At 46.1% G+C, this 27,466-nt stretch overlaps 1 protein-coding gene across 5 annotated transcripts in view; it reads right to left on the minus strand.

The window, feature by feature from the left end:
* Nucleotides 1-27,466, minus strand: part of SLIT2 (slit guidance ligand 2) — a 689,918-nt gene that overhangs the window by 275,052 nt on the left and 387,400 nt on the right. For all 5 annotated transcript variants that reach the window (XM_085642360.1, XM_085642359.1, XM_085642358.1 and 2 more), the window contains exon 6: nt 1,323-1,394. In XM_085642360.1, the coding sequence (XP_085498486.1) occupies nt 1,323-1,394 (72 nt within the window). The remainder of the gene's footprint in view (nt 1-1,322; nt 1,395-27,466) is intronic.

Consider the following 27,466-nt stretch of genomic DNA (forward strand, 5'->3'; position numbering starts at 1 on the left):
AGACACGTCTTAGAAAGAAACCAATAAAAGCACCACATCCCTACAATTCTGAAACGTATTCAGACTGTACAAGAAAATTGGCCAAGTAAGTTCTGAATTATGTCTGTTAAGGTATTAAGGCACCCTGGGGTTTGTGGTGCATCCGTGACCCACAAAAGGCCATTTGCTGGATGGCACCAACTCTCTTCCTGTTGACTCTATCATGCTGTGCGTTTCGGTGCAAGACCCACTCTGCAATCACCTGATGTCTTTTAACCACTGGACATTAGAAAAGGAGGACTCTGTCCATATATTTCATTTCCCTGCTCGTGTGTTGGCCCCTTTAAGTGAAGGAGCTGTGTGCATGGTAGATGGTCACCTGAACTTCTCCTTTTGCCCCACTTGATCATTTGACACTGTCTTGTGCTAAGGAACACCAACAGGAATCACTTTCTTATTGCTGTCCGCCTCCCGCCATTTGTCGCCTCCTTGCCATGATCAATGAGTGTTAAAGACTGCGACTTTCACCAACAGAGAGAACAGAGAATTTGCGCCGAGCACCGGAATCTTTCTCGTAGCAGCGTGTTTCTCTGATTAAATTTAGAGGTCAAAGGTCATTGGTGATTATTTAATACCTTTCACCTCCTTCAATAGCTTGGAAACAGGGCAATTCTACGACACAGTCTGAATAGCGCTTGTCTGTACGCATGCACTACCACAACACCAGGCAACTGCAAATACGATGTGTCCACTTGATGTATGCATTACTGCGCTCCGTGAAAAATGAAAGTAAATCTTAAACGTAAGTAGCATTTTATCGATGTTGTGTGTTAGGGGGAAAGCATTCTGCGCTGTCTAATAATGCAATAGTTCTAACCTACTTCCTCACTTAAAGATGCATGCATCTCAACTAGAGCAACTTGGTCTGTAGATTGTAAATACATACAATAAATAAAAACATATTTAATTCGCAATCCCTTTCTCGTCATTTCGTTTTCTTAAGAACCGGGCGCTTGTAAGGTTCCCATTTGGAAACCATATTGATTTTAATGTCTATGCGAACATGATAGCGCACCACATAGCGCCGGGGCGCCCTCCCTCCACAGAGTGGTGTTCAGTTTTCGTAGGCAAGTACTCTAAAGATTTAAAAAAAACACACACACGATATAAAAACAAAAAAAAAAACAATTTATGCAGCAGAATCTACAGTACGAAAAAAACAACTTCTGCAGCAGAAGTTACAGTACCCTTTCACCAGTACCCCTTTCACCATGAGACCCCCGCCCCCTTTCACCATGATGTGAATAGAACACATACAGAGAGCATGCAGAGAGGGTACTCACAGGACTTCCAGGTCGCGGAGTGCTCGGAACGCCCCGTCTTCAATACAGCTGATCTGGTTGTAATCCAGTTGCCTGTGAAACAGAGCAGCGGGGTCATCATAAGGGTGGCAAACAGAGTCGGCGTTGCGCGAGCTGCGCTGTCCCGGCTGGCCGGCGGTACCAGGCCGCAGACGCTCCACGTCAGCGCCCCGGCCAAAGCGCCGCGCGCCGGCCTCGGGGTGTCCCGCGCCATTCTGGCCTTGATGCCGCGCGCCACGGAGATCTCTCTTCTCCAACCTCCCTGCTCAGAGCCGCAGCGCACAGGAAGCCCCAGTAAATAATAACTGCACCTTATATTAAACGCCAAAGGAACTCAATTTCATTACATCAAGAAAAGCTATCCATTAGAAGCTCTCAGCGTCATCTCGCGAAACAATTTCATTAAGGTAAAGGACTGTAAATCACTTAATGTCACATGCATCCCCTCGGTGACCTAACAGAATCCATTTATCAGAGGAGCCCAGCTGCATGTTAATTCCCCCATCCTTGGCAAGAAGCTTTACCCTCAGCAAAAAAAAAAAAATCTGTTTCTCCTTTATAATTACTAGAATCTAAAATAAAAACAGACGAAGAAACCCGGGTTAGCCTTCTGTGAACTCTTATTAGAACTCGCTCGTTCTCTGGCAGCAACTACAGCCGGTGAGAACAACACTCTCGTTGCACACTACACAAGGTTTACACATTCATGTGACAGCATGCTATGGAGAGCGCTAGAAACCCTGCTATAAAGCCCCGCCTGCCAAGCCGTACATACATTATTAATCTTTGTGTATTAAGGACATAAAACATGTATGCACGCCTTGTTGCAGATGGTTTGCTTTTTTGATTTCAATGAAATCAGCTGGGCTTTAAAGACAGAAAAAATAATTCAGATAATGAGCCTTGCCCGGTGCCAGTAAGGCATTTCAGCCTTGTCATTCTGATATTGCACAGGCAAAAAGGGTTTTACACAGCGAACATCGCTGCGGCAAACATCTATGGTGTGCTCAATTTGTAATACCTAGTCAAGCACAAGCAGGTGGTTGTGCCAGGTTAGGTGTTAGAGAACCAATCAGAATCACGGCCTTAAGATGTAGAGAATTTTTTCAGGAAAAGGTCCCACAAAAAACCATTTTGTTTGGGTTACCTTTATAATGGAACTTAGCTTCGATAGCGATGGAGCACTATTGAAGAGGGTTGAGAGGTTACCTGGGAACAATTTATGACTAAAACACAAAGCTAGAATGCGGCTTATGGGCGTTATTTCAAAGGGGATTGTGTTTGGATGGGCTGCGGACGGCGACTGCTGAGGCTACTGTGCATAAGTGACAAAGGGAATATTCCTTGAAGAGGTGGCTTCAGAGCACCTTCTTGAATTGCAAGGGAGACAAGACATGTCTGGTGGAGAGGAAGGGCATGTATGATGTTACAACGCAAACTACTACAACGCATACTTTTGCAACGCAATTTCCATTACAACGCATGCTATTACAATGCATGTACCATTACAACGTAAATTACTATTCTAACACTGCCGGGTGCTTACCTCAGGGAAAGTGCTGGTCAGACAGGCATATGTGGTGCAATGGCAGGCGTTGTATTAGCATGCGTTGTAGTGGAACTTGCGTTGTATTGGCTGCGTTGTGCGTTGTAATGCCTGCATTGTAATGGATCTTTTCCAGAGGAAGGATATTATTAGATTGCCTTCAAGTCTAGGTCATGAAAGCTTGAATCAGTTTTTTTTCTTTTTCTTTCAGTTTTGAAGTCTTGGTACTCCTTGGTTTCTTGTGTTGTAGAGACTATCAAGACAGCCAGTTCATCTACATGGTACGTTTATGAGTTTGCAGTCTCTAATTTCCAGTGATGCAACAGTTCTTGTAGAAAATGCATACTGGCAGGGGCAGCCAATGCAATGGGACTGAGGTTCAACATAGCTCATTAATGAGGTGGGGCGCTGTATGTAGGATGCTCTTCAAGATGGCAGACTGTTAGCTGCGATGCCAGGTAGAACAGTGACACAGTGTGGATGTGAGGAGAAGATATGAGGCTGTTGCGTGGAGGCTTCAATTCAGCAGCCAGGGGTTTACTTTCCACAGGAGAGAAGAGAAAGCTAATACCATGCCATCTGTTTTTTTGTTTTGCTGTCCTCTTTGAGGGCATTATACAGTTATTGAAAATCCCTGTCATTTAGAAAATGATTTGCTGAGCACGTTGCTTAGGTAGCACGTGAATCAATGTCAGACTTCAATACCCACTCAAGAGAAGAAGATGCCAATATGGGCCTTGCAATCAGCAGTGCCGAAGACTGCTGAACGGCTTAGTGGTACCAAGATGGAGTGATATTTCCAGTAGCTCGAAGAATCATTGATAGCATTGTGGTTGTTGACATGGACCAATACATTAATGTAGAATGTGTTTTCAAAGATATTCTCCAGTAAACTTACAACTGCTCAAGTCATTTGGCTTTTTTTAGGCGTGGGGGGGTTATGACCAGCTATGAGGGTTGTGGGGAAGGTTAAATTGTGTGAGGGAGGCTTTAATATAGCCCTAGAGACCAACGTAGCGGGCTCTACTGGCCAATAAAGGCCTGGTCTAGCCTTAAAGGCCTGAGCCAAAGGCAAGGATCTTCAACAAGGGAGCTGGCCTTTAATGACCGGTAGAGCCTGCTACGGAGGGCTCTAAGGCTATTAGAACACTAGGGGCAGAATGTTTTAATTTGTAAAAACAAAGGCCTCTCTGAGTTCGAGGGGGTCTAAATCCCCTCGGGCTCCAAGAGGTCTTTGTTCACAGCAACAGCTGTGAATTGAAAAAAACATTGGAATGTTGCCGTCTGGGCTTCTACCGGCCATTAGAAGACCGGACCACTACACTGTCTTCAATGGAGTGCTCAACATTCCAATGTTCTAATAATATTGATAAGGGGAGAGTGCACCACGTAGAGTTTGCAGAATGCAGTGGAGGAGGATTTTGCCTTTGAAGGTGACTTTTAATACAGTCAAACTGGAGGGGACATATATGAAGAGCTTCAAGAACGCCCATTTGCGTATGCTTCATAGGGCATAAGTGTAATGGTCGTGCTGTGTGTGTTACATTAAATGTTGAATGTTGTTAATTTTCACCTTGAAGATTTTATTGATGGTGGTTGTGATTTTGGAAGAATGGAAAACTCATGGTTTGAGAATTAACACACACATTGTTACGCTGCCTTAACAGAGCTCTGCACTTTATGTTGACTTCTGCTACTTGGTCAGCAGTCATTTGATCATGTGTGCTTTGCTAAATCATAGGTTCACAGTCTGTTTTAACTGGGGGGATAGGTACACAGATATCCTGGCCCTAGAGGACTCCATTTGAAGATAATTCTGCACCTTTAAAGTTGTTTTTGTGACTTTCTTTCTTCATGTCTAGGCGATATCTGTCTGTATGCCTGAACCCACAGTCTGTCCCTGATTTTTTTCGCTTGCCAAAATCACCTATTTGCCTGATCCTGAAAAACTGTTGTATATTCTTTCAGGTCAGTGCATAAATTCCACTAAACTGGAGCAATTCTCAATCACCAAGAACACTATGAATCACGGAAGCAATTTTTACGCATCCATTTTTTGAATAGGTAAATTGAACTTAGGAGGGAAAAAAGATCTAAGGGACAGATATACGAGGCACCTGCAACGCATTAGCGCCGCCGCTGAGTCACTTCTGTGACGCAGCAGCAGCGTAAAGCAAGCGCCATGCTGCGACGGATTTACAACATGACGCATCTAGGCAGATGTGTCACGTCGTAAACCCTACGCCACATTATACCTGCCTTCAGGTATAATGTGGGCGTACCGTTGCAGTGTGGGCGGTACGTCGCAGGAAAGCCTCAGAAAAGGGCCTGAGTGAAATCTACAAGATTTTCAAGTTTCAAGTTTCAAAAGCTTTATTCGACAGCATATCATAAAAGCAAATACATCCTAACCTTTTCATAAATACTAAGCTAAAATACAATATATAAAAATGCATTAAATCATGATGCTGGCGAATAGCATTGAGTAAAAACAACATCAAAGGATAAAATTCTTTTAAAAGATCAAATATTGAATAAAAAATTAATTAGACATTTCTTGGTATCAAGCATTCACAGACCAATTTCAAGGGATTTCAGGGCACGAAGACGTAATATCCATGCCCACCCCAGAAATTTTGCAACAGCAATAGCCAAACAGGGGGTGCAATCAGATTCAAGGATTCTTAGGGCTTCCTTGTAGCTACGTGTTCCCAAGTTTGAACATACTGGCTTTAACCACCTAAGGCGAGGGGCGATATATAATGGACACACAAACAACAAGTGACCTGTATCCTCAATCAAGTCTAAACAATAATGGCATTTATCATCCTGGGAAGATGACCATCTATGGGTAAAAGCTTTTACATGGAGAGACCCAATTCTAAACTGGAAATACAGTTTCCTGTCCATGGGCCTCTCTATGATGTCCCAAAATGCCTCACAAGATGGTAAAGATTTAATATCAAACAAACGACCAGTCAAGTTGGAATCTTGGCCAGCACAAGAGGCAGATGTCAAGGTCATATCCCAGTACAATTTCTTGAGGATTGGCTTTGATGGAAGACTTGAACCGTTTGGGTCATTCCATAAGTGCCCTAACCCCAATTTTATAAGCAAATCCTTAATTCCTTTAAGCCATAAGATGGAATGAAAATGGTCAGCCCTAATAATACCTTTCAGGGCGGTGGCGTAGTGTGCTAATTCTGGCGTTGCCATAATCCGCCGCCAATACAGGAGTGGACGTAATCGTGCCAGGTCCTCAACTTTTTTCCTGCCTAGATCATATTTTAACGGGATCATTGGGGTACTTTGGGGAACACCTGTTAGGCAGCGTAAAAACTTGTTTTCAGCCAACCTTAAGTAATTCAGGTTGGCAAAACCCCATAGTTCCGAGCCATACAAGGAAGCACTAATAACTTTCATGTTATAAATTTCCAGGGCGGGACTAATTGGTTTGGTCAAAGAGGATTTATGTTTAGAAATAATTGCACCTGCTAACTGGTGAAACTTTAGAACAGCCATGTCAATATGGTTTGACCATTTCATATTATTTTGGAGGGATATACCTAGATATGTAAAAGCCTCAACCTGGTCCAGCGGAATACCATTAAATTTAAGAACTCCTCTGAAGTTTTGTCGCTGGTTTAAACACATAAATTTAGTTTTGGAGGTGTTTATCTCAAGGCCCCGTTCTTGGCAGAAATCAGCGAATACATTTAGCGCTTTCTGTAATCCACTTGGAGTTCGCGAGACTAACAACGTGTCATCCGCGAACATGAGAACAGGCACTCGGGACCCTGCCAATATAGGGGCGTCCGTGGGGGAACATCCAAGGTGGTCAACTATCCCATTAATGTACAAGGAGAACAGCGTGGGAGCCAAGACACATCCCTGTCGAACACCACGTTCGACAGGAAATGGGTCAGTCACCTCCCCCTGACTTCCCCATCTAATTTGTGCGTAATTGTTCTCATGTAAGCGGATAAGTAACGTTAGTAGTTCCGGGGCCATTCCTGCTTGAGCGAGGACCCTCCAAAGTTTAGGACGAGGCACCAGGTCAAAAGCTGATCTCAAGTCTATAAAGACCGCGTAAAGGGTCCTGTTAGTCAGCTTCACATTCCTCCAGTAAAGAGCTAGAAAATAAAAGACCTGGTCAATAGAGCTAGTGCAAGGTCTAAACCCGGCTTGGTATGGTGATAAAATATTATTTTCTTCAACCCAAGATTGTAACTTATTTTGCACTAATCGACCTATTAGTTTTTGTGCTGAGTCTATGAGACTAATAGGTCTATAGTTACTTGGGAGTGATTTGTCCCCTTTTTTAAAAACCGGAATTATTTCCGCCCCTTTCCATGAAGAAGGAATAGGTGCACCCATAGCTATTGAATTGGCTAGCCATTGAAAATATTGACACCAAGATGATCTGTCTGTTAAAAACACATCCGCAGGTATCCCGTCCATTCCAGGAGCTCGGCCCACTGTTACACTATCCAAAGCTAAGTTAACTTCTTTAATCGAAAACACCTGCGTTTGGAAATAGATGGTAGGGGGGAGTGAATGCTCTCCTTCGGATAATACAGAAGCGTACTGTGGTCTAAAGAAATCTACCCATTGGTTTTTTGCCACATTATTTTGGGGAGAAGGTGCAATTCCGCCTCTATCCCACTTTACTATGGCCCAAAATTGTTTTTGATCTTTGGCCAAGCATGCATGTTTCAAATCTTGCCACTGTTCCTCATCCCATTCTTTCTTGGCTACTAACTGCGCTTGTCTATATAGCTTCCTAGCTAGTCTCACATCTTCCGTGTTTCTTGATCTCAAAGCTACACTCAAATTCTGGCGAGCTGTTTTACAGGTTTTATTAAACCATCCCTCCTCTGGTGGGTATCCCTTATTGGCTTTTCCAATCCTGGAGGGCTTCATAAAAAACCCTTGAAGTTTTGAAAAAAAGATATTATGGGCCTCAAGCATAGTTAGATAGAAATTTTTATTGGTCGATTGGGAACTTAAATTGGCCACCTCACTAATGGTCGCTTTTTTAAGGTTCTCTAAATTTCCCAACTTCTCTATAAATCTATCCCATTTGACATGTCGCATGTTACAAGATTTTCACTCAGTCACTTTTCCGACGCCTCTGCGTCAAAACCTTGCGCCTGCTTGAAGCAGGCGTAAGGCGAGACGCAGCATGTTGGAGATAGGAACAGTTCTGGAGTTGCGTCACGCCCGCGACACGACTAGCACTGCGCCAACCTTACGCCGGCAGATACGACACGCATCTGCCTATCCGTGCGCCATGGCACACCGCATTCTAAATGCGGCGCATCCATGGTGGAGCACAGGTAGATTTGCATGTCGCAAGTTTTCTGGCGCATCCCTGCTGATTTGCAGAGATGCGCTAGACCTTGTAAATCTGCCCCTGATAATTCTCATCTACTCTTCTTGCAAGGCGCAATTTTTCGAAATAGGCGGGCCACATTTAATGTGATTATATATATTATATATATTTGTAACAGACGTGGTAGGGGCGAGTAGTTTTGGTTTCTAAATGCTGCCCAGTATTAGTCTATAACATATTTTGTCTTCACAATCTCTTAAATGTATAGTATTTTACAAGATTAATTCCTCAAGGATTTAGTTAACAGCTTTCTTTTATTTGAAAGCTTTACTCTATAATCACAGCATCCAGCTGTAACCTCTTAGACAATTTATCAGAGCGCTTAAATTAGCACAATGGCCTGATATGTTACCCTTAATGCCACACAAAAGAGAAATCGTTTTCAGACAAATTGGCAAAATGTATTAATGTCATCAAATGTGCCTAATGCAGTCAGCAGGTTAATCTGTATGGGTCGAGCTGCCGGTTTGCCCATGCCTCGTTATCCTTGGCTGTCAATGTATAAATCACACCTGACACAGCGTCTGCTAAATCACCAGGACAAAGCACAAAAGAAGGGCCAGCAGGGAAGCAAGTGCTCGAACATGGGAGGCAGAGGCAGGTCCTTACAGCGGCTTGAACTGCATCAGCGCAGTGATGGTGAAACGAAGGAGCTATCCTTTTTAAAGGAGCTACATTTTAATTTCAAATGTGAAGGAATATGTCGTAAGTTGATTGTCAGATCTGAAAAGGGCATTATGACTGGTTTGGTCTTATAAACATATAATAGTTATTTCTATCCCAAAATGAAGCTAGACTCCTTGTTTTAAATCAGAAATCAAAGACTGGCCTAGGCCTCTGTTGCCAGCCGGGCGTGGTGTATCAGCTGTGAGCAGGGTGTCGAGCATGCACCTGGAGTGCTTTGAGGCACTACACACATACAAATGCCAAAACAAAGAAGCATCAAGACAATCAAACTGAGCACAACAAGCATCACAAATCAAGGAAGGGGAATGTACTGAGAGGTGATATTCTCCCTTTGTTGGTATCTGAAACATGTCATCAATGCTTCATTCATTCAAAGTATTGGTGATTATCAGATTCCTGCAAGACCTTAGCTTTTGCCTGCCTCTGCTAAGCTGATAGCATCTAGGGCTGGTACCATTACGATAAAAGAGTAAACAAGCGAGTGACTAAATGACTGAGTGTAATAATGGTCGTGGATGCTTATAGTACTGAACTATAGGGCAAAATAAGGCATGTTAACAGTGGCAGCGGCTTGTATTTGAAAATGGTGGGGTGATCGGGTGACTATTTCAACCACATTTCAGGCATTGTTAGAAATTAGGAAAGCCCTTAGGCGCAACTCCAAAGCTCTCAATCGTGGTCTGCTATAATCAGTGTTTATAACTGCCATGATTGTGATAGCAAAACACAGAAGATGATGGACGAAATGTTGCACATTGGCAAAATATTCACCCCCAGTCACAGATCTGGGTTTAATCCATCGTTATTTTGCTCACCACGCCATCCCAGTTCAGACATGGCCATATGCAAATCAGTCTTGACCCTGTGCCTCATGGGAACAGTCCAGCCCAAACTGCCACGCCATGTCTTTCCTGGACCTGAATCAAGCATCCTAGGACCGGTTTCGGGGATTCACCCCTCTTCAGCCAGGATAGCTTGACTCCAGTGGCGTAGTGAGCACGGGACCCACGTCTGGGCATACCCTTCCCACATAGGGCGAACAGCAAAACACACAAGATGATGGACGGAATGTTGCACATTAGCAAAACATTCACCTCCAGTCACAGATCTGCGTTTAATCCATCGTTATTTTGCTCACCACGCCACCCTAGTTCAGACATGGCCATATGCAAATCAGTCTTGACCCTGTGCCTCATGGGAACAGTCCAGCCCGAACTGCCAAGCAACGTCTTCCCTGGACCGGTATCAAGCATCCTAGGACCGGTTTCGGGGTTTCACCCCTCTTCAGCCAGGATAGCTTGACTCCAGTGGCATAGTGAGCATGGGACCCACGTCTGGGCATACCCTTCTCACATGGGGCGAACAGCAAAACACACAAGATGATGGACGGAATGTTGCACATTGGCAAAACATTCACCCCCAGTCACAGATCTGGGTTTAATCCATCGTTATTTTGTTCACCACGCCACCCCAGTTCAGACATGGCCATATGCCAATCAGTCTGGACACTGTGCCTCATGGGAACAGTCCAGCCCGAACTGCCGAACCATGTCTTCCCTGGACCGGAATCAAGCATCCTAGGACCGGTTTCGGGGTTTCACCCCTCTTCAACCAGGATAGCACGACTCCAGTGGCGTAGTGAGAACGGGGCAAATGTCTGGGCATACCCTTCCCACATACGACGAACAGCAAAACACACAAGATGATGGACGGAATGTTGCACATTGGTAAAACATTCACCCCCAGTCACAGATCTGGGTTTAATCTATCGTTATTTTGCTCACCACGCCACCCCAGTTCAGACATGGCCATATGCAAATCAGTCTTGACCCTGTGCCTCATGGGGACAGTCCAGCCCGAACTGCCAAGCCATGTCTTCCCTGGACCGGAATCAAGCATCCTAGGACCGGTTTCGGGGTTTCACCCCTCTTCAGCCAGGATAGCTTGACTCCAGTGACATACTGAGCATGGGACCCATGTCTGGGCATACCCTTCCCACATAGGGCGAACAGCAAAACACACAAGATGATGGACGGAATGTTGCACATTGGCAAAACATTCACCCCCAGTCACAGATCTGGGTTTAATCCATCGTTATTTTGGTCATCACCGCACCCCAGTTCAGACATGGCCATATGCCAACCAGTCTTGACCCTGTGCCTCATGGGAACAGTCCAGCCCGAACTGCCAAGCCATGTCTTCCCTGGACCGGAATCAAGCATCCTAGGACCGGTTTCGGGGTTTCACCCCTCTTCAGCCAGGATAGCTTGACTCCAGTGGCGCAGTGATAACGGGACCCACGTCTGGGCATACCCTTCCCACATAGGGCGAACAGCAAAACACACAAGATGATGGATGGAATGTTGCATGGTGAATGTATGACATTGTTCTGCATTCTGTCCATCAACTGTTGTTTTTGCATTTGTCACCCCGAGTGGGACGGGCATGCTCAGACGTGAGTCCCGTGCTTTCCATTCCACTGGAATCAAGCTATCCGGGCTGAAGAGAGGTGAAACCCCGAAACCGGTCCTCGGATGCTTGTTTCCAGTCCAGGGAGGACCTGGCTTGGCAGTTCGGGCTGGACTGTTCCCATGAGGCACAGGCTCAAGACTGATTTGCATATGGCTGGGTTCAAATTGGAATGGCGTGGTGAGCAAAAAAACAATGGATTTAGGCCCAGATCTCTATACTGGGGTGAATGTATGACATTGTTCTGCATTCTGTCCATCAACTGTTGTTTTTGCATTTGTCACCCCGAGTGGGGCGGGTATGCTTAGACGTGAGTCCCGTGCTCCACATGCCACTGGAATCAAGCTATCCTGGCTGAAGAGGGGTGAAACCCCGAAACCGGGCCTAGGATGCTTGTTTCCAGTATAGGGAAGACCTGGCTTGGCAGTTCAGGCTGGACTATTCCCATAAGGCACAGGGTCAAGACTGATTTGCATATGGCTGGGTTAAAACTGGAATGGCATGGTGAGCAAAAAAACAATGGATTTAGGCCCAGATCTCTGTACTGGGGTGAATGTATGACATTGTTCTGCATTCTGTCCATCAACTGTTGTTTTTGCATTTGTCACCCCGAGTGGGACGGGTATGCTCAGACGTGACTCCCGTGCTCTCCATGCCACTGGAATCACGCTATCCTGGCTGAAGAGGGGTGAAACCCTGAAACCGGTCCTAGGATGCTTGTTTCCAGTCCAGGGAGGACCTGGCTTGGCAGTTCGGGCTGGACTGTTCCCATGAGACACAGGGTCAACACTGATTTGCATATGGCTGGGTTCAAACTGGAATGGCATGGTGAGCAAAAAAACGATGGATTTAGGCCCAGATCTCTGTACTGGGGTGAATGTATGACATTGTTCTGCATTCCGTCCATCAACTGTTGTTTTTGCATTTGTCACCCCGAGTGGGATGGGTGTGCTCAGACGTGTGTCCCGTGCTCTCCATGCCCCTGGAATCAAGCCATCCTGGCTGAAGAGGGGTGAAACCCCGAAACCGGTCTTAGGATGCTTGTTTCCAGTACAGGGAGGTCCTGGCTTGGCAGTTCGGGCTGGACTGTTCCCATGAGGCAGAGGGTCAAGACTGATTTGCATATGGCTGGGTTCAAACTGGAATGGCATGGTGAGCAAAAAAACGATGGATTTAGGCCCAGATCTCTGTAATGTGGTAAATGTATGACATTGTTGTTCATTCTGTCCATCAACTGTTGTTTTTGCATTTCTCACCCTAAGTGGGACGGGTATGCTCAGATGTGAGTCCCGTGCTCTCCATGCCACTGGAATCAAGCTATCCTGGCTGAAGAGGGGTGAAACCCCAAAACCGGTCTTAGGATGCTTGTTTTCAGTACAGGGAGGACCTGGCTTGGCAGTTCGGGCTGGACTGTTCCCATAAGGCTCAGGGTCAAGACTGATTTGCATATGGCTGGGTTCAAACTGGAATGGCATGGTGAGCAAAAAAACGATGGATTTAGGCCCAGATCTCTGTACTGTGGTGAATGTATGACATTGTTCTGCATTCTGTCCATCAACTGTTGTTTTTGCATTTGTCACCCCGAGTGGGACGGGCATGCTCAGACGTGAGTCCCGTGCTTTCCATTCCACTGGAATCAAGCTATCCTGGCTGAAGAGAGGTGAAACCCCGAAACCGGACCTCGGATGCTTGTTTCCAGTCCAGGGAGGACCTGGCTTGGCAGTTCGGGCTGGACTGTTCCCATGAGGCACAGGCTCAAGACTGATTTGCATATGGCTGGGTTCAAATTGGAATGGCATGGTGAGCAAAAAAACGATGGATTTAGGCCCAGATCTCTGTACTGTGGTGAATGTATGACATTGTTCTGCATTATGTCTATCAACTGTTGTTTTTGCATTTCTAACCCTGAGTGGGACGGGTATGCTCAGATGTGAGTCCCGTGCTCTCCATGCCACTGGAATCAAGCTATCCTGGCTGAAGAGGGGTGAAACCCCGAAACCGGTCTTAGGATGCTTGTTTCCAGTACAGGGATGACCTGGCTTGGCAGTTCGGGCTGGACTGTTCCCATGAGGCAGAGGGTCAAGACTGATTTGCATATGGCTGGGTTCAAACTGGAATGGCATGGTGAGCAAAAAAACGATGGATTTAGGCCCAGATCTCTGTACTGGGGTGATTGTATGACATTGTTCTGCATTCTGTCCATCAACTGTTGTTTTTGCATTTGTCACCCTGAGTGGGACGGGTATGCTCAGACGTGAGTCCCGTGCTCTCCATGCCACTGGAATCAAGCTATCCTGGCTGAAGAGGGGTGAAACCCCGAAACCGGGCCTAGGATGCTTGTTTCCAGTATAGGGAAGACCTGGCTTGGCAGTTCAGGCTGGACTGTTCCCATAAGGCACAGGGTCAAGACTGATTTGCATATGGCTGGGTTAAAACTGGAATGGCATGGTGAGCAAAAAAACGATGGATTTAGGCCCAGATCTCTGTACTGGGGTGAATGTATGACATTGTTCTGCATTCTGTCCATCAACTGTTGTTTTTCCATTTGTCACCCCGAGTGGGACGGGTATGCTCAGACGTGACTCCCGTGCTATCCATGCCACTGGAATCACGCTATCCTGGCTGAAGAGGGGTGAAACCCTGAAACCGGTCCTAGGATGCTTGTTTCCAGTCCAGGGAGGACCTGGCTTGGCAGTTCGGGCTGGACTGTTCCCATGAGACACAGGGTCAACACTGATTTACATATGGCTGGGTTCAAACTGGAATGGCATGGTGAGCAAAAAAACGATGGATTTAGGCCCAGATCTCTGTACTGGGGTGAATGTATGACATTGTTCTGCATTCTGTCCATCAACTGTTGTTTTTGCATTTGTCACCCCGAGTGGGATGGGTGTGCTCAGACGTGAGTCCCGTGCTCTCCATGCCCCTGGAATCAAGCTATCCTGGCTGAAGAGGGGTGAAACCCCGAAACCGGTCCTAGGATGCTTGTTTCCAGTACAGGGAGGACCTGGCTTGGCAGTTCGGGCTGGACTGATCCCATGAGACACAGGGCAAAGACTGATTTGCAAATGGCTGGGATCAAACTGGAATGGCATGGTGAGCAAAAAAACGATGGATTTGGCCCAGATCTCTGTACTGTGGTGAATGTATGACATTGTTCTGCATTCTGTCCATCAACTGTTGTTTTTGCATTTCTCACCCCGAGTGGGACGGGTATGCTCAGACGTGAGTCCCGTGCTCTCCATGCCACTGGAATCAAGCTGTCCTGGCGGAAGAGGGGTGAAACCCCCATACCAGTCCTAGCATGCTTGTTTCCAGTCCAGGGAGGACCTGGCTTGGCAGTTCGGGCTGGACTGTTCCCATGAGGAACAGGGTCAAGACAGACTTGCATTTGGCTGGGTTCAAACTGGAATGGCATGGTGAGCAAAAAAACAATGGATTTAGGCCCAGATCTCAGTACTGGGGTAAATGTATGACATTGTTCTGCATTCTGTCCATCAACTGTTGTTTTTGCATTTGTCACCCCGAGTGGGATGGATATGCTCAGACGTGAGTCCCGTGCTCTCCCTGCCACTGGAATCAAGTTGTCCTGGCTGAAGAGGGGTGAAACCCCGAAACCGGTCTTAGGATGCTTGTTTCCAGTACAGGGAGGAGCTGGCTTGGCAGTTCGGGCTGGACTGTTCCCATGAGGCAGAGGGTCAAGACTGATTTGAATATGGCTGGGTTCAAACTGGAATGGCATGGTGAGCAAAAAAACGATGGATTTAGGCCCAGATCTCTGTACTGTGGTGAATGTATGACATTGTTCTGCATTATGTCCATCAACTGTTGTTTTTGCATTTCTAACCCTGAGTGGGACGGGTATGCTCAGATGTGAGTCCCGTGCTCTCCATGCCACTGGAATCAAGCTATCCTGGCTGAAGAGGGGTGAAACCCCGAAACCGGTCTTAGGATGCTTGTTTCCAGTACAGGGAGGACCTGGCTTGGCAGTTCGGGCTGGACTGTTCCCATGAGGCAGAGGGTCAAGACTGATTTGCATATGGCTGGGTTCAAACTGGAATGGCATGGTGAGCAAAAAAACGATGGATTTAGGCCCAGATCTCTGTACTGGGGTGATTGTATGACATTGTTCTGCATTCTGTCCATCAGCTGTTGTTTTTGCATTTGTCACCGCGAGTGGGACGGGTATGCTCAGACGTGAGTCCCGTGTTCTCCATGCCACTGGAATCAAGCTGTCCTGGCTGAAGAGGGGTGAAACCACGAAACCGGTCCTAGGATGCTTGTTTCTAGTCCAGGGAGGACCTGGCTAGGCAGTTCGGGCTGGACTGTTCCCATGAGGCACAGGGTCAACACTGATGTGCATATGGCTGGGTTCAAACTGGAATGGCATGGTGAGCAAAAAAACAATGGATTAGGCCCAGATCTCTGTACTGGGGTGAATTTATGACATTGTTCTGCATTCTGTCCATCAACTGTTGTTTTTGCATTTGTCACGCCGAGTGGGATGGGTATGCTCAGACGTGAGTCCCGTGCTCTCCATGCCACTGGAATCAAGCTATCCTGGCTGAAGAGAGGTGAAACCCCCAAACCGGTCCTTGGATGCTTGTTTCCAGTCCAGGGAGGACCTGGCTTGGCAGTTCGAGCTGGACTGTTCCCATGAGGCACAGGGTCAAGACTGATTTGCATATGGCTGGGTTCAAACTGGAATGGCACGGTGAGCAAAAAAACGATGGATTTAGGCCCAGATCTCTGTACTGGGGTGAATTTATGACATTGTTCTGCATTCTGTCCATCAACTGTTGTTTTTGCATGATTGTGATAGAGCACCACGTTATTCTGAAATTTGTAGGGGTGCATCATATTCACTGTTAGTCCGCACCCACATATTAACCGAAGTAGTTTAGGTGTGATATAGAATTGTATTACTAGAATTGTTTAACATAGGTGTAATTAGAAATGTAACCATGCTTTTTATTAAGAGTAATGTCATAGATCATTGCAAATGTAATTTTTAGTAAACGCATAGTGTTTGGTTTTCATGTAATGCAACGTATAAGTTTAAACATGTGCCATATGAAAGTTCCACATGTAGTCTGCTTATTCACGTATAAAGTAGTAATGGAACTAATGCTTAAAGTGTGATTTAGGAATGCGTTTAATAATGTAAAGGCCTGATCGCATATACGTTTAAAGAGAAAGGCCTGTTCATTTCTTATGTTAGCTAAATGTTGTAGGCCGAAAAATGATTTCCCTTGGTAAAGGCTTTGGGTTTCAGGAGAATGGAAAATCTTAGAGAAGTGAAACGTTTTTCATTCCCATGTTTCTGTTGCAGGTGCAAGGACATTTAGCTTGTTAGAGAGACTAGGTCTTTGTTTTAGGAGTTAGGATGGTACGAGGAGCCAACAGGGGAGTACATTGGAATTTACGGATGATACTTTCAGCAGAGATGGTGCCTGGGAACCAAGGTCAAGCTAACCGTCGTTGGATGAAATACAAGTTGCGCTGGAAAAGTACTGGAAGAAGACCTGGCTGAAGAGGTGTGCCGAAGGGCGTGTTGTATGCTTTTGGGATTTTGTATTAGGGACAGTGCCCCGAGGGTGGAGCAGTTGAGGTTTAGATGGGAATCTAGAAGGAGCATCTTAGAATGAGCTCTGACTAAGTGAATGTACTTCTAAGGAAGTCTTCACTTCTGACACCTTTTTACTCTCTTGCCTGAGAGGGAAATGCTAAGTAGGGATGTCACCTTAGAGATAGAGTAGGGATAGACTAACTGTTTTTTTCTTTTAGGCTAATGTTTCCTAATGTAGAAATTGGACTAACTATTGCACTTTTGATGCTTTTAGAATTGATTATTCTTTTTATTCTGAGTCGATTGAGACTCTTGCAGAGACTTTCTTTTGTACTAGTGCCCATTTATTTTCTTCACCTTGTATTGAGGTGTTTGTATGTGCAGTTATTCTTGGTTGTAATACAATCTTAAAGTTTTAGATACAGAGTCAGTGGTCCTTTGGAACTGAGATTTGATTCTGTTGATTATGTACTGAGAATTGAATTTCCTCCCCTCTACACTATTTAGCAGATAAGAAGATCCTGGCGACCTGAGAGGATTCTTGGAGATTATAAGGTAGGCAAAAATCCGGTCAAATCAATTGAGAGCTATGGATTTCAGGCTGAAGGCAGTGCAAGTTGTTCTTACTGCCGGACAGAGGGTAAAAAAGTCAAAATTTTAAATTAAAAACAAATAAAATACTTACCTACCTCTCTCCATCCTGCAGTCCATGGCTCCATGGCAGTGAGGGGTCTTAGAGCCAACTCCCCTAACCAATCCAAACGCTGCTGTCATGCTGTTAACCAGAATGAGAGAAGTGCCAGGATTGGTTGGAACGGGCTGGCTCAGCGCTCCTAAAGGCACTGAAGGCCTGTGCCTGCTCTCCACCAAGCTGTCTAAGACAGCTCTGGTTGGAGAGGTTTAAGACAGCCGGCCAAAGTGACATGTGCATATTAAACTGAAGTGTGCACCATTTCTCCTCTCCTGCTGCCAGCCAGCAGGAGTGGCCCGCCCTGCCCTGACACTTGGCTCGGGCTGGCCGAGCTGAAATATTTTATTACCATTTTATATTTCATGTTTATTATGCTAGCATCTGGGTGGGCGATGCTCATCCGCCCTAATGGAGAAACCGCTGCTGCATGTTAACATACAGCATAAAGCAGTTTAGTTATATTAGGGGCTAACATTCATTGGTATTTGTACAGCAATATTCCATCCCTGACCCAGACACCGCCTTGCTTCACTTATCACTGTCAAATGGGCTTTTTGGTGGCTAATATGTCATATATGAAGACCACTCTCAACACCCAATACTTTTATTCAGTAGCAGATATGTAGCTCATCATCCCAATCTACACCCTAGAATGGAGACAACCTTTTAGATGGGCATCCTTGCCACTTTAACTTTGCAGCCTCCTTTGTGATTAACTATATAGGTGATTTATGTAGTTTTAATTCTTAAATCTATTCTTTAATGTAAGTTTAATCAGTGAGAGTGATATATATATATATATATTCACTGAAAAAACCATAGGTTTCACACACGTTATAGTTAGCGGGCATTTCACTCATAAAAAACCAATGAAATTCCCCCGTTATAGTTAGTGCAGGCAACTATAACTCACGCGACCGCAATCCTCTGCTGATGACATATGTGTCTTTATGAAAAAAAAATATTTGCAATATATGTATAGCTAAAATTTAATGGAAGAAGACATGGGCAAATAAGTGTCTAAATACAGTATTAGCATCAGCAGAGGATTGCGGTCGCGTGAGTTATAGTTGCCTGCACTAACTATAACGGGGGAATTTCATTGTTTTTTTATGAGTGAAATGTACGCTAACTATAACGTGTTTGAAACCTATGGTTTTTTCAGTGAATTTGCAAGGTTTTTTAAATGCTAATTCCTAACTATAACGTGTGTGAAACCTATGGTTTTTTCAGTTAATTTATACGTTTTTTTAAATGCTAAGTTACTTTACGCCGTTCGTGGCGTGCGCGCCCAGTTCACGCAGTTCGTTCCGTGCGCGCACAGTGAGCACGCGGTGCGCATCGCGCACCGCGCGCCCACTTTACGCAGTTAGTGCCGTGCACGCACGGTGGGCACGCGGTGCGCTACACGCACCGCGGGCCCACGTTACGCTGGATGGGCCATGTACGCACGATGCGCTTCGCGCACCGTCCGCACACGGAGGACATATTATGCGCTTCGTTGTGAAAGGTTATCTATTAAATGTTCAATGCTTTAAATGCTATTTTCTCAGGAACTACTTAACAGATTTACACCAGACCTACAAAAGGCACTTCCTTGACCTGTAGACTACCTCTCTGCCAAATTTCAAGTAACTCTGTTCAGCCGTTAGGGCTGTAGCTGTGTCTAAAGGTCCTATGGAAAAATGCATGGGGAAAACGCGTTTTGGGACCCCCCTTTTTTCTCAGCCCCCGCTTGACGAATCCCCCCGAGACTTTCAGGGTAGGAGCGGAGCGTAGCGCCCCATTAGTTTTGAAAATTTCGCGAGGATTCGTCGACCGGCGCCAAAGTTATTCCAAATAGAATGTTGCGGATTTCCTATGGAAACAGGGTCCTAACTATAACTATCTTCTGGCGACCGCCAGTAGATAATATATATATATATATATATATATATATATATATATATATATATATATATATATATATATATATATATATATATATATAAATAATATAAGGGGGCAGGTGAGGGATGCCCAGGCCCCCTAGACCACTGCCCAAATATATATATGTTTTTGAAAAAGATGTAATCCCTCAGCCAGGGGCCACAGTAAATTACCAACAGGAGGGGGGAAAGGGGCCCCCATTCCCAGGGATCAAAGTATAAACAAAACAAGCATTAAAAATGCAATAGGTCTCGCATTTACAAGGGTGTGAGCTATTAACATTGCAAATGGCAATGCCTTTTATTTTTGTTTTTAAAACATAAATAAAATGCATTGTCATTTACAATGCCAATAGCTTAAACTTGCGTAAATGCGAGACCTATTGCATTGCATTTGCTTGTTAATCAATGCACTCACAGGCCGACCTCTGATCTCCAGAGCCGCCCTCATCATTGTACACAGGCTGACCTCACCCAGCAGCGGCCTTTCTCAGGCGCAGAAGGCGACCCATTGAATTTAGGATTTTGCTCACTCCTGTACACAGGCTCTTCTTTTTCTACAGGCGTAGAGGGCAGATGGAGAAGACAAGATGACGAGGGGGAGGAGACAGTAAATGTGAGAGAGTCAAGATGAGAGGAAGGTGGCCAGGGTGGGGAGAGGTGGCATGATCGCGGAAGGGAGAGGGCTTAGCAGAGGAAGGACGAGGGAAGAAAGGTGTAGAAGAGAGGGGGGCCATACGGCAAAAAAGGGCTGAGGAGAGAGGGCGAGGTGAATGAAGGGAAAGTTCAGTTGATAGACAGGGCGGAGAACAGCTGAGATTGGGAGTGAGAGTGGTGGAGCGGAGGACAGGCAGGTCCAGCAAAGACACGGGAGGGGTGCGAGCAGAGAGAAGTAAAGGAGGGAAGTATGCTGACGAGGGAGAGTGCAGGGCAGTGAGGCTTTTGGAGTGAAGGTGATGAAGAGGGAAGAGATGAAGAGGAGGGCTGAGGGTAGTGGTGATGAAAGGGGAGATGAAAACATTGGAACTTTCCGAAAAGGGGACAGCAGGGGAAAGGAAGGAGCGTCGATGGGCAGAGAGGGGACGGGCTAATGCAGAGGGGAGGGTAGTGGAGAAGAAGGCGGGATGGTAAGTGAGATAGGAAAAATTTGAAAAGAAAGAGGAGTGCTTGGAGAGGGAACAGACCTGTTGGCGGTCACGAGAAGGAAGGGGGGAGTGGAAAGGAAGAAGAAGAAGAGCTGGGTACAGGAGATGAAAGGACGGGGAGAGAAACATAGGAAATGACAGTAAGGGTGTCTAGTTAGGAGAGGGCGGGAGGGCGGTAGTAGAGGAGTAGGGAGACACGTCATAGAGGAGGCAGTGGAAGGCGAACGTGCATTAGAGAGGAAAGAAGTGGGGGAGGTGTCAAACTCCATTACCTTGGGGTCCAGTTAGCACTAAATAAAACTGAACAAAAAAAAAAAACACAAAAAAGCTGGATGATAAATTGAGAAGAAAGTGTAGAAATGAAGGGAGAAAGAGGGCGACAGAAAATGTGAGGGAGCGAAGATAAGAGTCGGGGAGTAGAGGGTGTGAGGTGTAAAATGAATTTAGGCGGGATGGTGACTGGGCGTGGGCGAAAGAGGTGAAAGAAGTCATACAGAATTTGAACAACAAAAAAACCAGAGAAAGTGAGTGAATTATAGAGCGGTTATCGGCCTCAAAAGGGCCTCTTTGCACTACCGCTGAAATGCGGTTGAAAGAAAACAAGGGCTACTATTGAAAGCCACATCAGAGAGATGAGGTGGGTGAGTTATGCCAGTTGAAAAGTGTGCGGAGAAGCAGGGTATCACGCTGAGAAATTACAAAAAAAAGTGTAAGACGGGGTGTAGGCAGTTAGTTCATGTAAGAGGTCTGGGAGGGAGAGTAAGGGGGTGTAGCGTTACAGGAAGCAAAAAAGGTGGCAAGAAAAAGAAAGAAAGGGAGAAGAGGTACGGGGTGGGGGAAGGTCAAAAACGAGAGAAAAAAAACGTCCGAAAAGGGCCCCAGTGGAGAGGGTGATCAGCAGTGAGGGGTCGGGGAGCGCCAACAGGAAACGAGCAAAGTAAAGTGGAGAAGAGAAGAGGCTGGTGTGAGAGCGGAAGGAAAAAGACAGAACTGGTGAACGGGGGAGGAGAGGGGGAAAGGCACAGAAGGTGGGCATGAAAAAAGGGTGTACGTAGTAATGGGGAGGGAGTCCAAGAGGGGAGGGGCTAATATAACGGTTAACTCGCCCCATGTCATTAGCGTGAGAAAGGAGGAACGGCTGTCAGGTGGCCTCGTGCCGCGTATGTCAGTTTCAGCCAGCTCGGGCTTTTCGCTCACCCAGCACTTTGCATTCTGGGACTTGTAGTTGAGCTTTCACCATTAAAATGATGGGGTTAAAAAGTTAAATGACTCGAAGGGCGGATTTGGTGAAAACAAAGGGTTGACTTAGAATGTCACACATAAAACACGGAAATAAATTCATGATGGTGACTTCTGTCAGTTCTGCTTTTTTTAACGAGTGCAACTTTCGTGCCTTGTACTTAACGAGACCAACTTGAAACTGGTGCCTAATAAATAAGCAAGTCCTTACAGCCACCTAAATGCAATTCGATATGGGGACATCTCGTGGGAGGGGGAGGGGGAGCTTGCTTCCAGCCCTATTTCTTTAAACTAATCACTGTTTTCTGTCGTGTTGAGTTTGATCGATATGGAAGTCTGGACAGGATAAGGGATACAATGTTGAGGACTGAGTGAGGAAGGACAGACTAAGAGGGTATGAGAGACAAAAGACGGGGTACAGTAAACAAGGCTCCATGTCGGCTCAAAAGCCTTTAATTCTGGGCAAATCACTTTATCCCCGTGCCTACCAAAAAGGAGCGTTTCCTTGTGTGATGTAAGTAGTGCTCATGTAAAGCGCTACAATACAGTTGGTTCGAGCCACGGACCCGCCGGTGGGAGGACAATCCCCCCGGCACTTGTGTCTGATGGTCTTTGCAGCGCGCCACGGATAATAAAAGGTTGAGAGCGTGAGAGCTCAGCAGATACGTCGGACGAGATCAATGCAACAAGCCTTTATTTCACATTGCGCGTGCGCAGCGCGACACAACATTCGGAAATAGGAATCGCCCCCCCCCTTTCTATATTTGTCAGACATGCGACACCCTTACCTCACCTGCCTCAAACCCAGGGAGATGATGTGGCCTAACAGTCCGAGCTGCCATCTTTCGAACAAGGCTCCATGTCGGCTCAAAAGCCTTTGATTCTGGGCAAATCACTTTAGCCCCGTGCCTACCAAAAAGGAGCGTTTCCTTGTGTGACGTAAGTAGTGCTCATGTAAAGCGCTACAATACAGTTGGGTCGAGTTCACGCTATATGCAAGCGCACGCCATGACGTATTTGCTTGCAAAATGCGATGCAGCACGCTTAACAAAATTTGTTTTATTTATTTAATTGTTTACTTACCTCCGTTCATCCGTATTTTGGTGTTTATTACCCCCCACCCTGCCCCTCCCCCGCCCCACTGCCCCGCAGCACTCCCTCCACGGGCCACTACTGTGCTCCACTATGAGGAGTTTTTCTGGACTCCGTTTGCGACGCGGAGCGCCGTTCGGGGAAAACTCTGCAAACTCCGCAAGCGGAGCAGTATTTCAGCCCAGGCCTAGTGAGAACCTGTAGAAGCCACCCTGGAATTTTGGCTCCAAAGCACTCTGAAGCACACAAAAGCCAACAGTTTTAGTGAAATGTAAAAACTTTAAATAAATACCTATCAAAACGGAACCTTTATTTTGTTTCTACCTTTGGGTGCTGCATTCATTTTAAAAAAGTGCACCGCGGAAATGATATTAAGGTCACAATCCAAAACTTTAAAAGTTTCACATAGCTAGAATTGAGGTAGCAACGCCTCGACACTAACGCATTGCTTACGACATCACGCCTGACAGATAAGAAACAATGACATCATATATGACATCGCCAATTACATCAACGGTCTAGCCAATGGCATTACTTACTACATAATTTATCGCATGATAAACTTAAAATAGCACCAATGAAATCTAACCTCGCCAATACCCTACATGTATTCCTGAGGCAGTCCCTGCTCCCACCTGCAGCCACTGGACTGGAAGCGCGCAGCGTGACATAGGAGGTGCCAAACCACCGAACACCTTAAACGTCGTTCATCAGCACCTTCTCCTCCTAATAGAGGGACTCCCAAAACATCTGCCTGTCTTCCCCCGCTATGGCGGTGACTGTAGACCACCGGGCGAGGTTGATGCATTTCGCCGATCAGACTCAATAGCCACCTTGAAGACCAAGGCAAACTTTCTTTTTTTAAGACTTCGGCGCTCCAAAGTAACTAAAGGGGGCACGTAGCGCCCTACAGCATCCGCAAAATTAATGATTCTAACTGTTCTAGAACAGGATCAATGCAAAGACAATCTCTAGAATCCAAACTGTAGATGAACCCCCATCCACGTACACCTGTGCTATACTGAGTCAGGTGACCTCTAGGCACATTGTTAGGGTTCCGATCAGCCTGTGAGGAAACTAATGGGGCCAAAGTACAGAAGTGCAGCGTGAGGCTGAACTAAAGCGCAGGTGAGCGGTGGGATATGTCCGTACCTGTTGGGCCTGCGGTTCGGTCAGAGGTGAGCATGCTTGGAAGCGCCTGGTGCGCGCAGAGAACACCACCGAAATGGCGCTTCATTCAGGCTCTTACCACCTGCCTCTGAAGCACGCGCTCACCGCATTAACTTTATGGTTGTGTTTGCTAACGAGCTCCTTATGTGCAGCCTTTTTATGGCAACAAGCTCCCGACACGTTGTGTGACGGGAACCGGGTCAAAAAGGACCTGAACATCAAAGGAGGACTCATTTTATGCAAACGGCGTGTGTGAGGGGAGATTGTGTGACTAATAAAAACCTCTGAACTTGAGCTCGTGGAGTGCGGCGTATCTTTGTGGAAGACACACTGGCGTAACGAAACGTGAGGGGTCCTCCCTGCACAGAACGTAGAGGGGCCCCCTTCAGGAGCTCTCCGGCCACAGTGCAGTGCCGAGTGGGCCCCTTGGAGCTTGGGGCCCCCGTGCTGTGGGGGTCTGTGTTACGCCCCTGGGAAGACAATATACATATACGTGTGTGTGTATACACACGTATATGTATATTGTTTTCCAATATATATATATATATATATTATCTACTGGCGGTCGCCAGTAGATAGTTATAGTTACAACCTAGTTTCCATAGGAAATCTCAAAATTCTATTTTGAATAACTTTGGCGCCGGTTGACGAATCCTCGCAAAATTTTCAAAACTAATGGGGCGCTCCGTTCAGCTCCTACCCTGAAAGTCTCGGGTTGATTCGTCAAGCGGGGGGCGAGAAAAAGGGGGGGTCCCAAAACGCGTTTTCCCCATGCATTTTTCCATAGGACCTTTAGACGCAGCTACAGCCCGAACGGCTGAATAGAATTACGTGGATTTTGGCAGAGAGGTAGCCATAAGGTCAAGGAAGTGCCTTTTGCAGGTCTGGTATACATCTGTTCAGTATTTCCTGAGAAAATAGCATTTAAAAGCATATCAATATCTATACGCGCGCACCGTGCGCGCACTGTGCGCGCACCCTGCCGTACGCGAGCGCAATTCTGATTGGTTGTTAGATGTCGGTAAACATTCGAATCGGTCGAAACCAGGAAGTGTCGGCTGCCATTTTGTCTCTCGCAGTCTGAGGGGGTGAAAAACAAAGGTGGAGGATGTGAAAAGGGGGCAGAGTGGACAGTTCCTGACCCCCTAGCCTTGGTCAGGGGGTCACAGAAGGACCCCCAAGGGAGAAAAAAACAATTTTTTTTTTCTTCAATCGCGAGGTGCGCGCACCCTGCGCGCACTCCGAACCGTGGGTGCTCGGTGCGCAAAGCGCACCGAGCGCCCACAGAGCGCGCACGGTGCGCGAATCAAAAAACAAAAAAAAAAATCATAACTTAGCATTTAAAAAACCGTACAAATTCACTGAAAAAACCATAGGTTTCACACATGTTATAGTTACGAATTAGCATTTAAAAAACCTTGCAAATTCACTTAAAAAACCATAGGTTTCACACATGTTATAGTTAGCTGGACATTTCACTCGTAAAAAAACAATTAAATTCCCCCGTTATAGTTACTGCAGGCAACTATAACTCACGCGACCGCAATCCTCTGCTGATGACGTCAGATATTACATCACTGATGACATATGTGTCTTTCTGAAAAATAATATTTGTAATATATGTATAGCTAAAGATTAATGGAAGAAGACATGGGTAAATAAGTGTCTAAATACAGTGATGTAATATCACACACACACACACATATATATACATATTGACAAAAACACTGAGAAAGTGATATGTGCTCAAGAGGCTGTAAAGGGAAGTTTGGTCGTTATACATTGAAGATTGGGGAATGCAGCTATCTTTCTCTGTTTTTAAAGTTCTTTCCTAATTTTGGTGAGTGAGTGCGGGCACTTCACGTGTTTGGAGCTGGGCAGCAAAATGGAGAGGGTGCGTGCCGCCGTTTTACAGACATGTGAAATGTTTGGTAAAAAGTAGCCTGTCTTCAGTCAAATCTGTAACAATCTGCAACAGAACTTTTCACAACATTGACCGGTTTGAAACTATATTATAGAGAAGTGGATGATGCTCGAGTAGAGGGAAGGCCCCATAAAATGCTGGCCTTTATTGCTACAGGAAGGGGCGTCCGGTGTCTGCCTGTCAGTGTGATTAGTCATGGCGAGGGGCTCCCAGCCTGATTCTAGGGCCCACGGGATATACACGGCCTGGAGCGAAACTAGAGATAGGGGGAGCGAGGGACCAAGGAAGGAAGGAAGATGTGGAGAAGTGGTGCCATGCCCCCACAAGCAGTTCTCATAGTCTGGCATATAAAGAGAGACCATGCGCAGAACCCAAACAGTGAAATGTCCAGATTAATGAGACAAGATGAATGATGCATTCACCTTCGTGTCTGAGACATAAAAGAGAAGTAAGGAAGTGTGTATGGGAGTGGTATGTTTTTTAAAAAGAACACAATGAAACCGAGAGCGAACGGGGAAAAAGAAGATGAAATGAAGAGGTAGTGAACCTGTGGATTGAAGGAAAAATAACGAAATAGGCGAATAAAGCGAGAAGGAGTGAGAAAGAGGAAAAGGGAAAGGGTGGGAGTGGGATTGGGATTGGAGACAGCAAGAAAGTAATGAAACAAGGAAGGGCTGAAGGGGAACAACGGAGGCAAATATGGCATAAAAGAAAGAAAAGAAGCAACAAAGAAAGATATATACTTAAAGAATATTGAAAAGAAAGAACCATAGAAACATTTAAAGTTCAATACATGTAAATGAAATGACAAGACTTAAAGAATGAAAAGCAAACTAAGGGAAAGATAGAAAGAAGGAACGGGAGGGCGACAGATAGGAAGAAAGAGACGCAAGAAGAGCTGCCTTTAGCATTTTATGGTGGGCGCTTTGTCTCGCCCCCCGTTAGTTCCTGCTCTCGCTCGGACAATGCCCCAGACTGAGGTGTGAAGTCCCCGGCAGGATGAAAGGAAAGGTCGGGGGTGCCGAGCTGGAGGCCTTTGTCTCTGGAGCCCGCCTCAGATACTGGGCAGCCTCCCCATCTCTGGGGGTGGAGGGGGCCGCGGGCCCCTCTGAGGACAAGAAGAAGAACCTGCCCGGCCCGGGGAGGGGCGTGGGGGCGCATGGACAATGCAAGCGGTTCAGATGGCGTGCAGGAGCACAGCCACAGTCCAGACGGTGGTCTGTGTCACAGGTGTGACGCATTCATCTATCTGAAAGCGCGCACTTAGTTAA

The sequence above is a fragment of the Triturus cristatus genome, chromosome 2_2, assembly GCF_964204655.1.
Source record: "Triturus cristatus chromosome 2_2, aTriCri1.1, whole genome shotgun sequence".
NCBI lineage: Eukaryota > Metazoa > Chordata > Amphibia > Caudata > Salamandridae > Triturus > Triturus cristatus.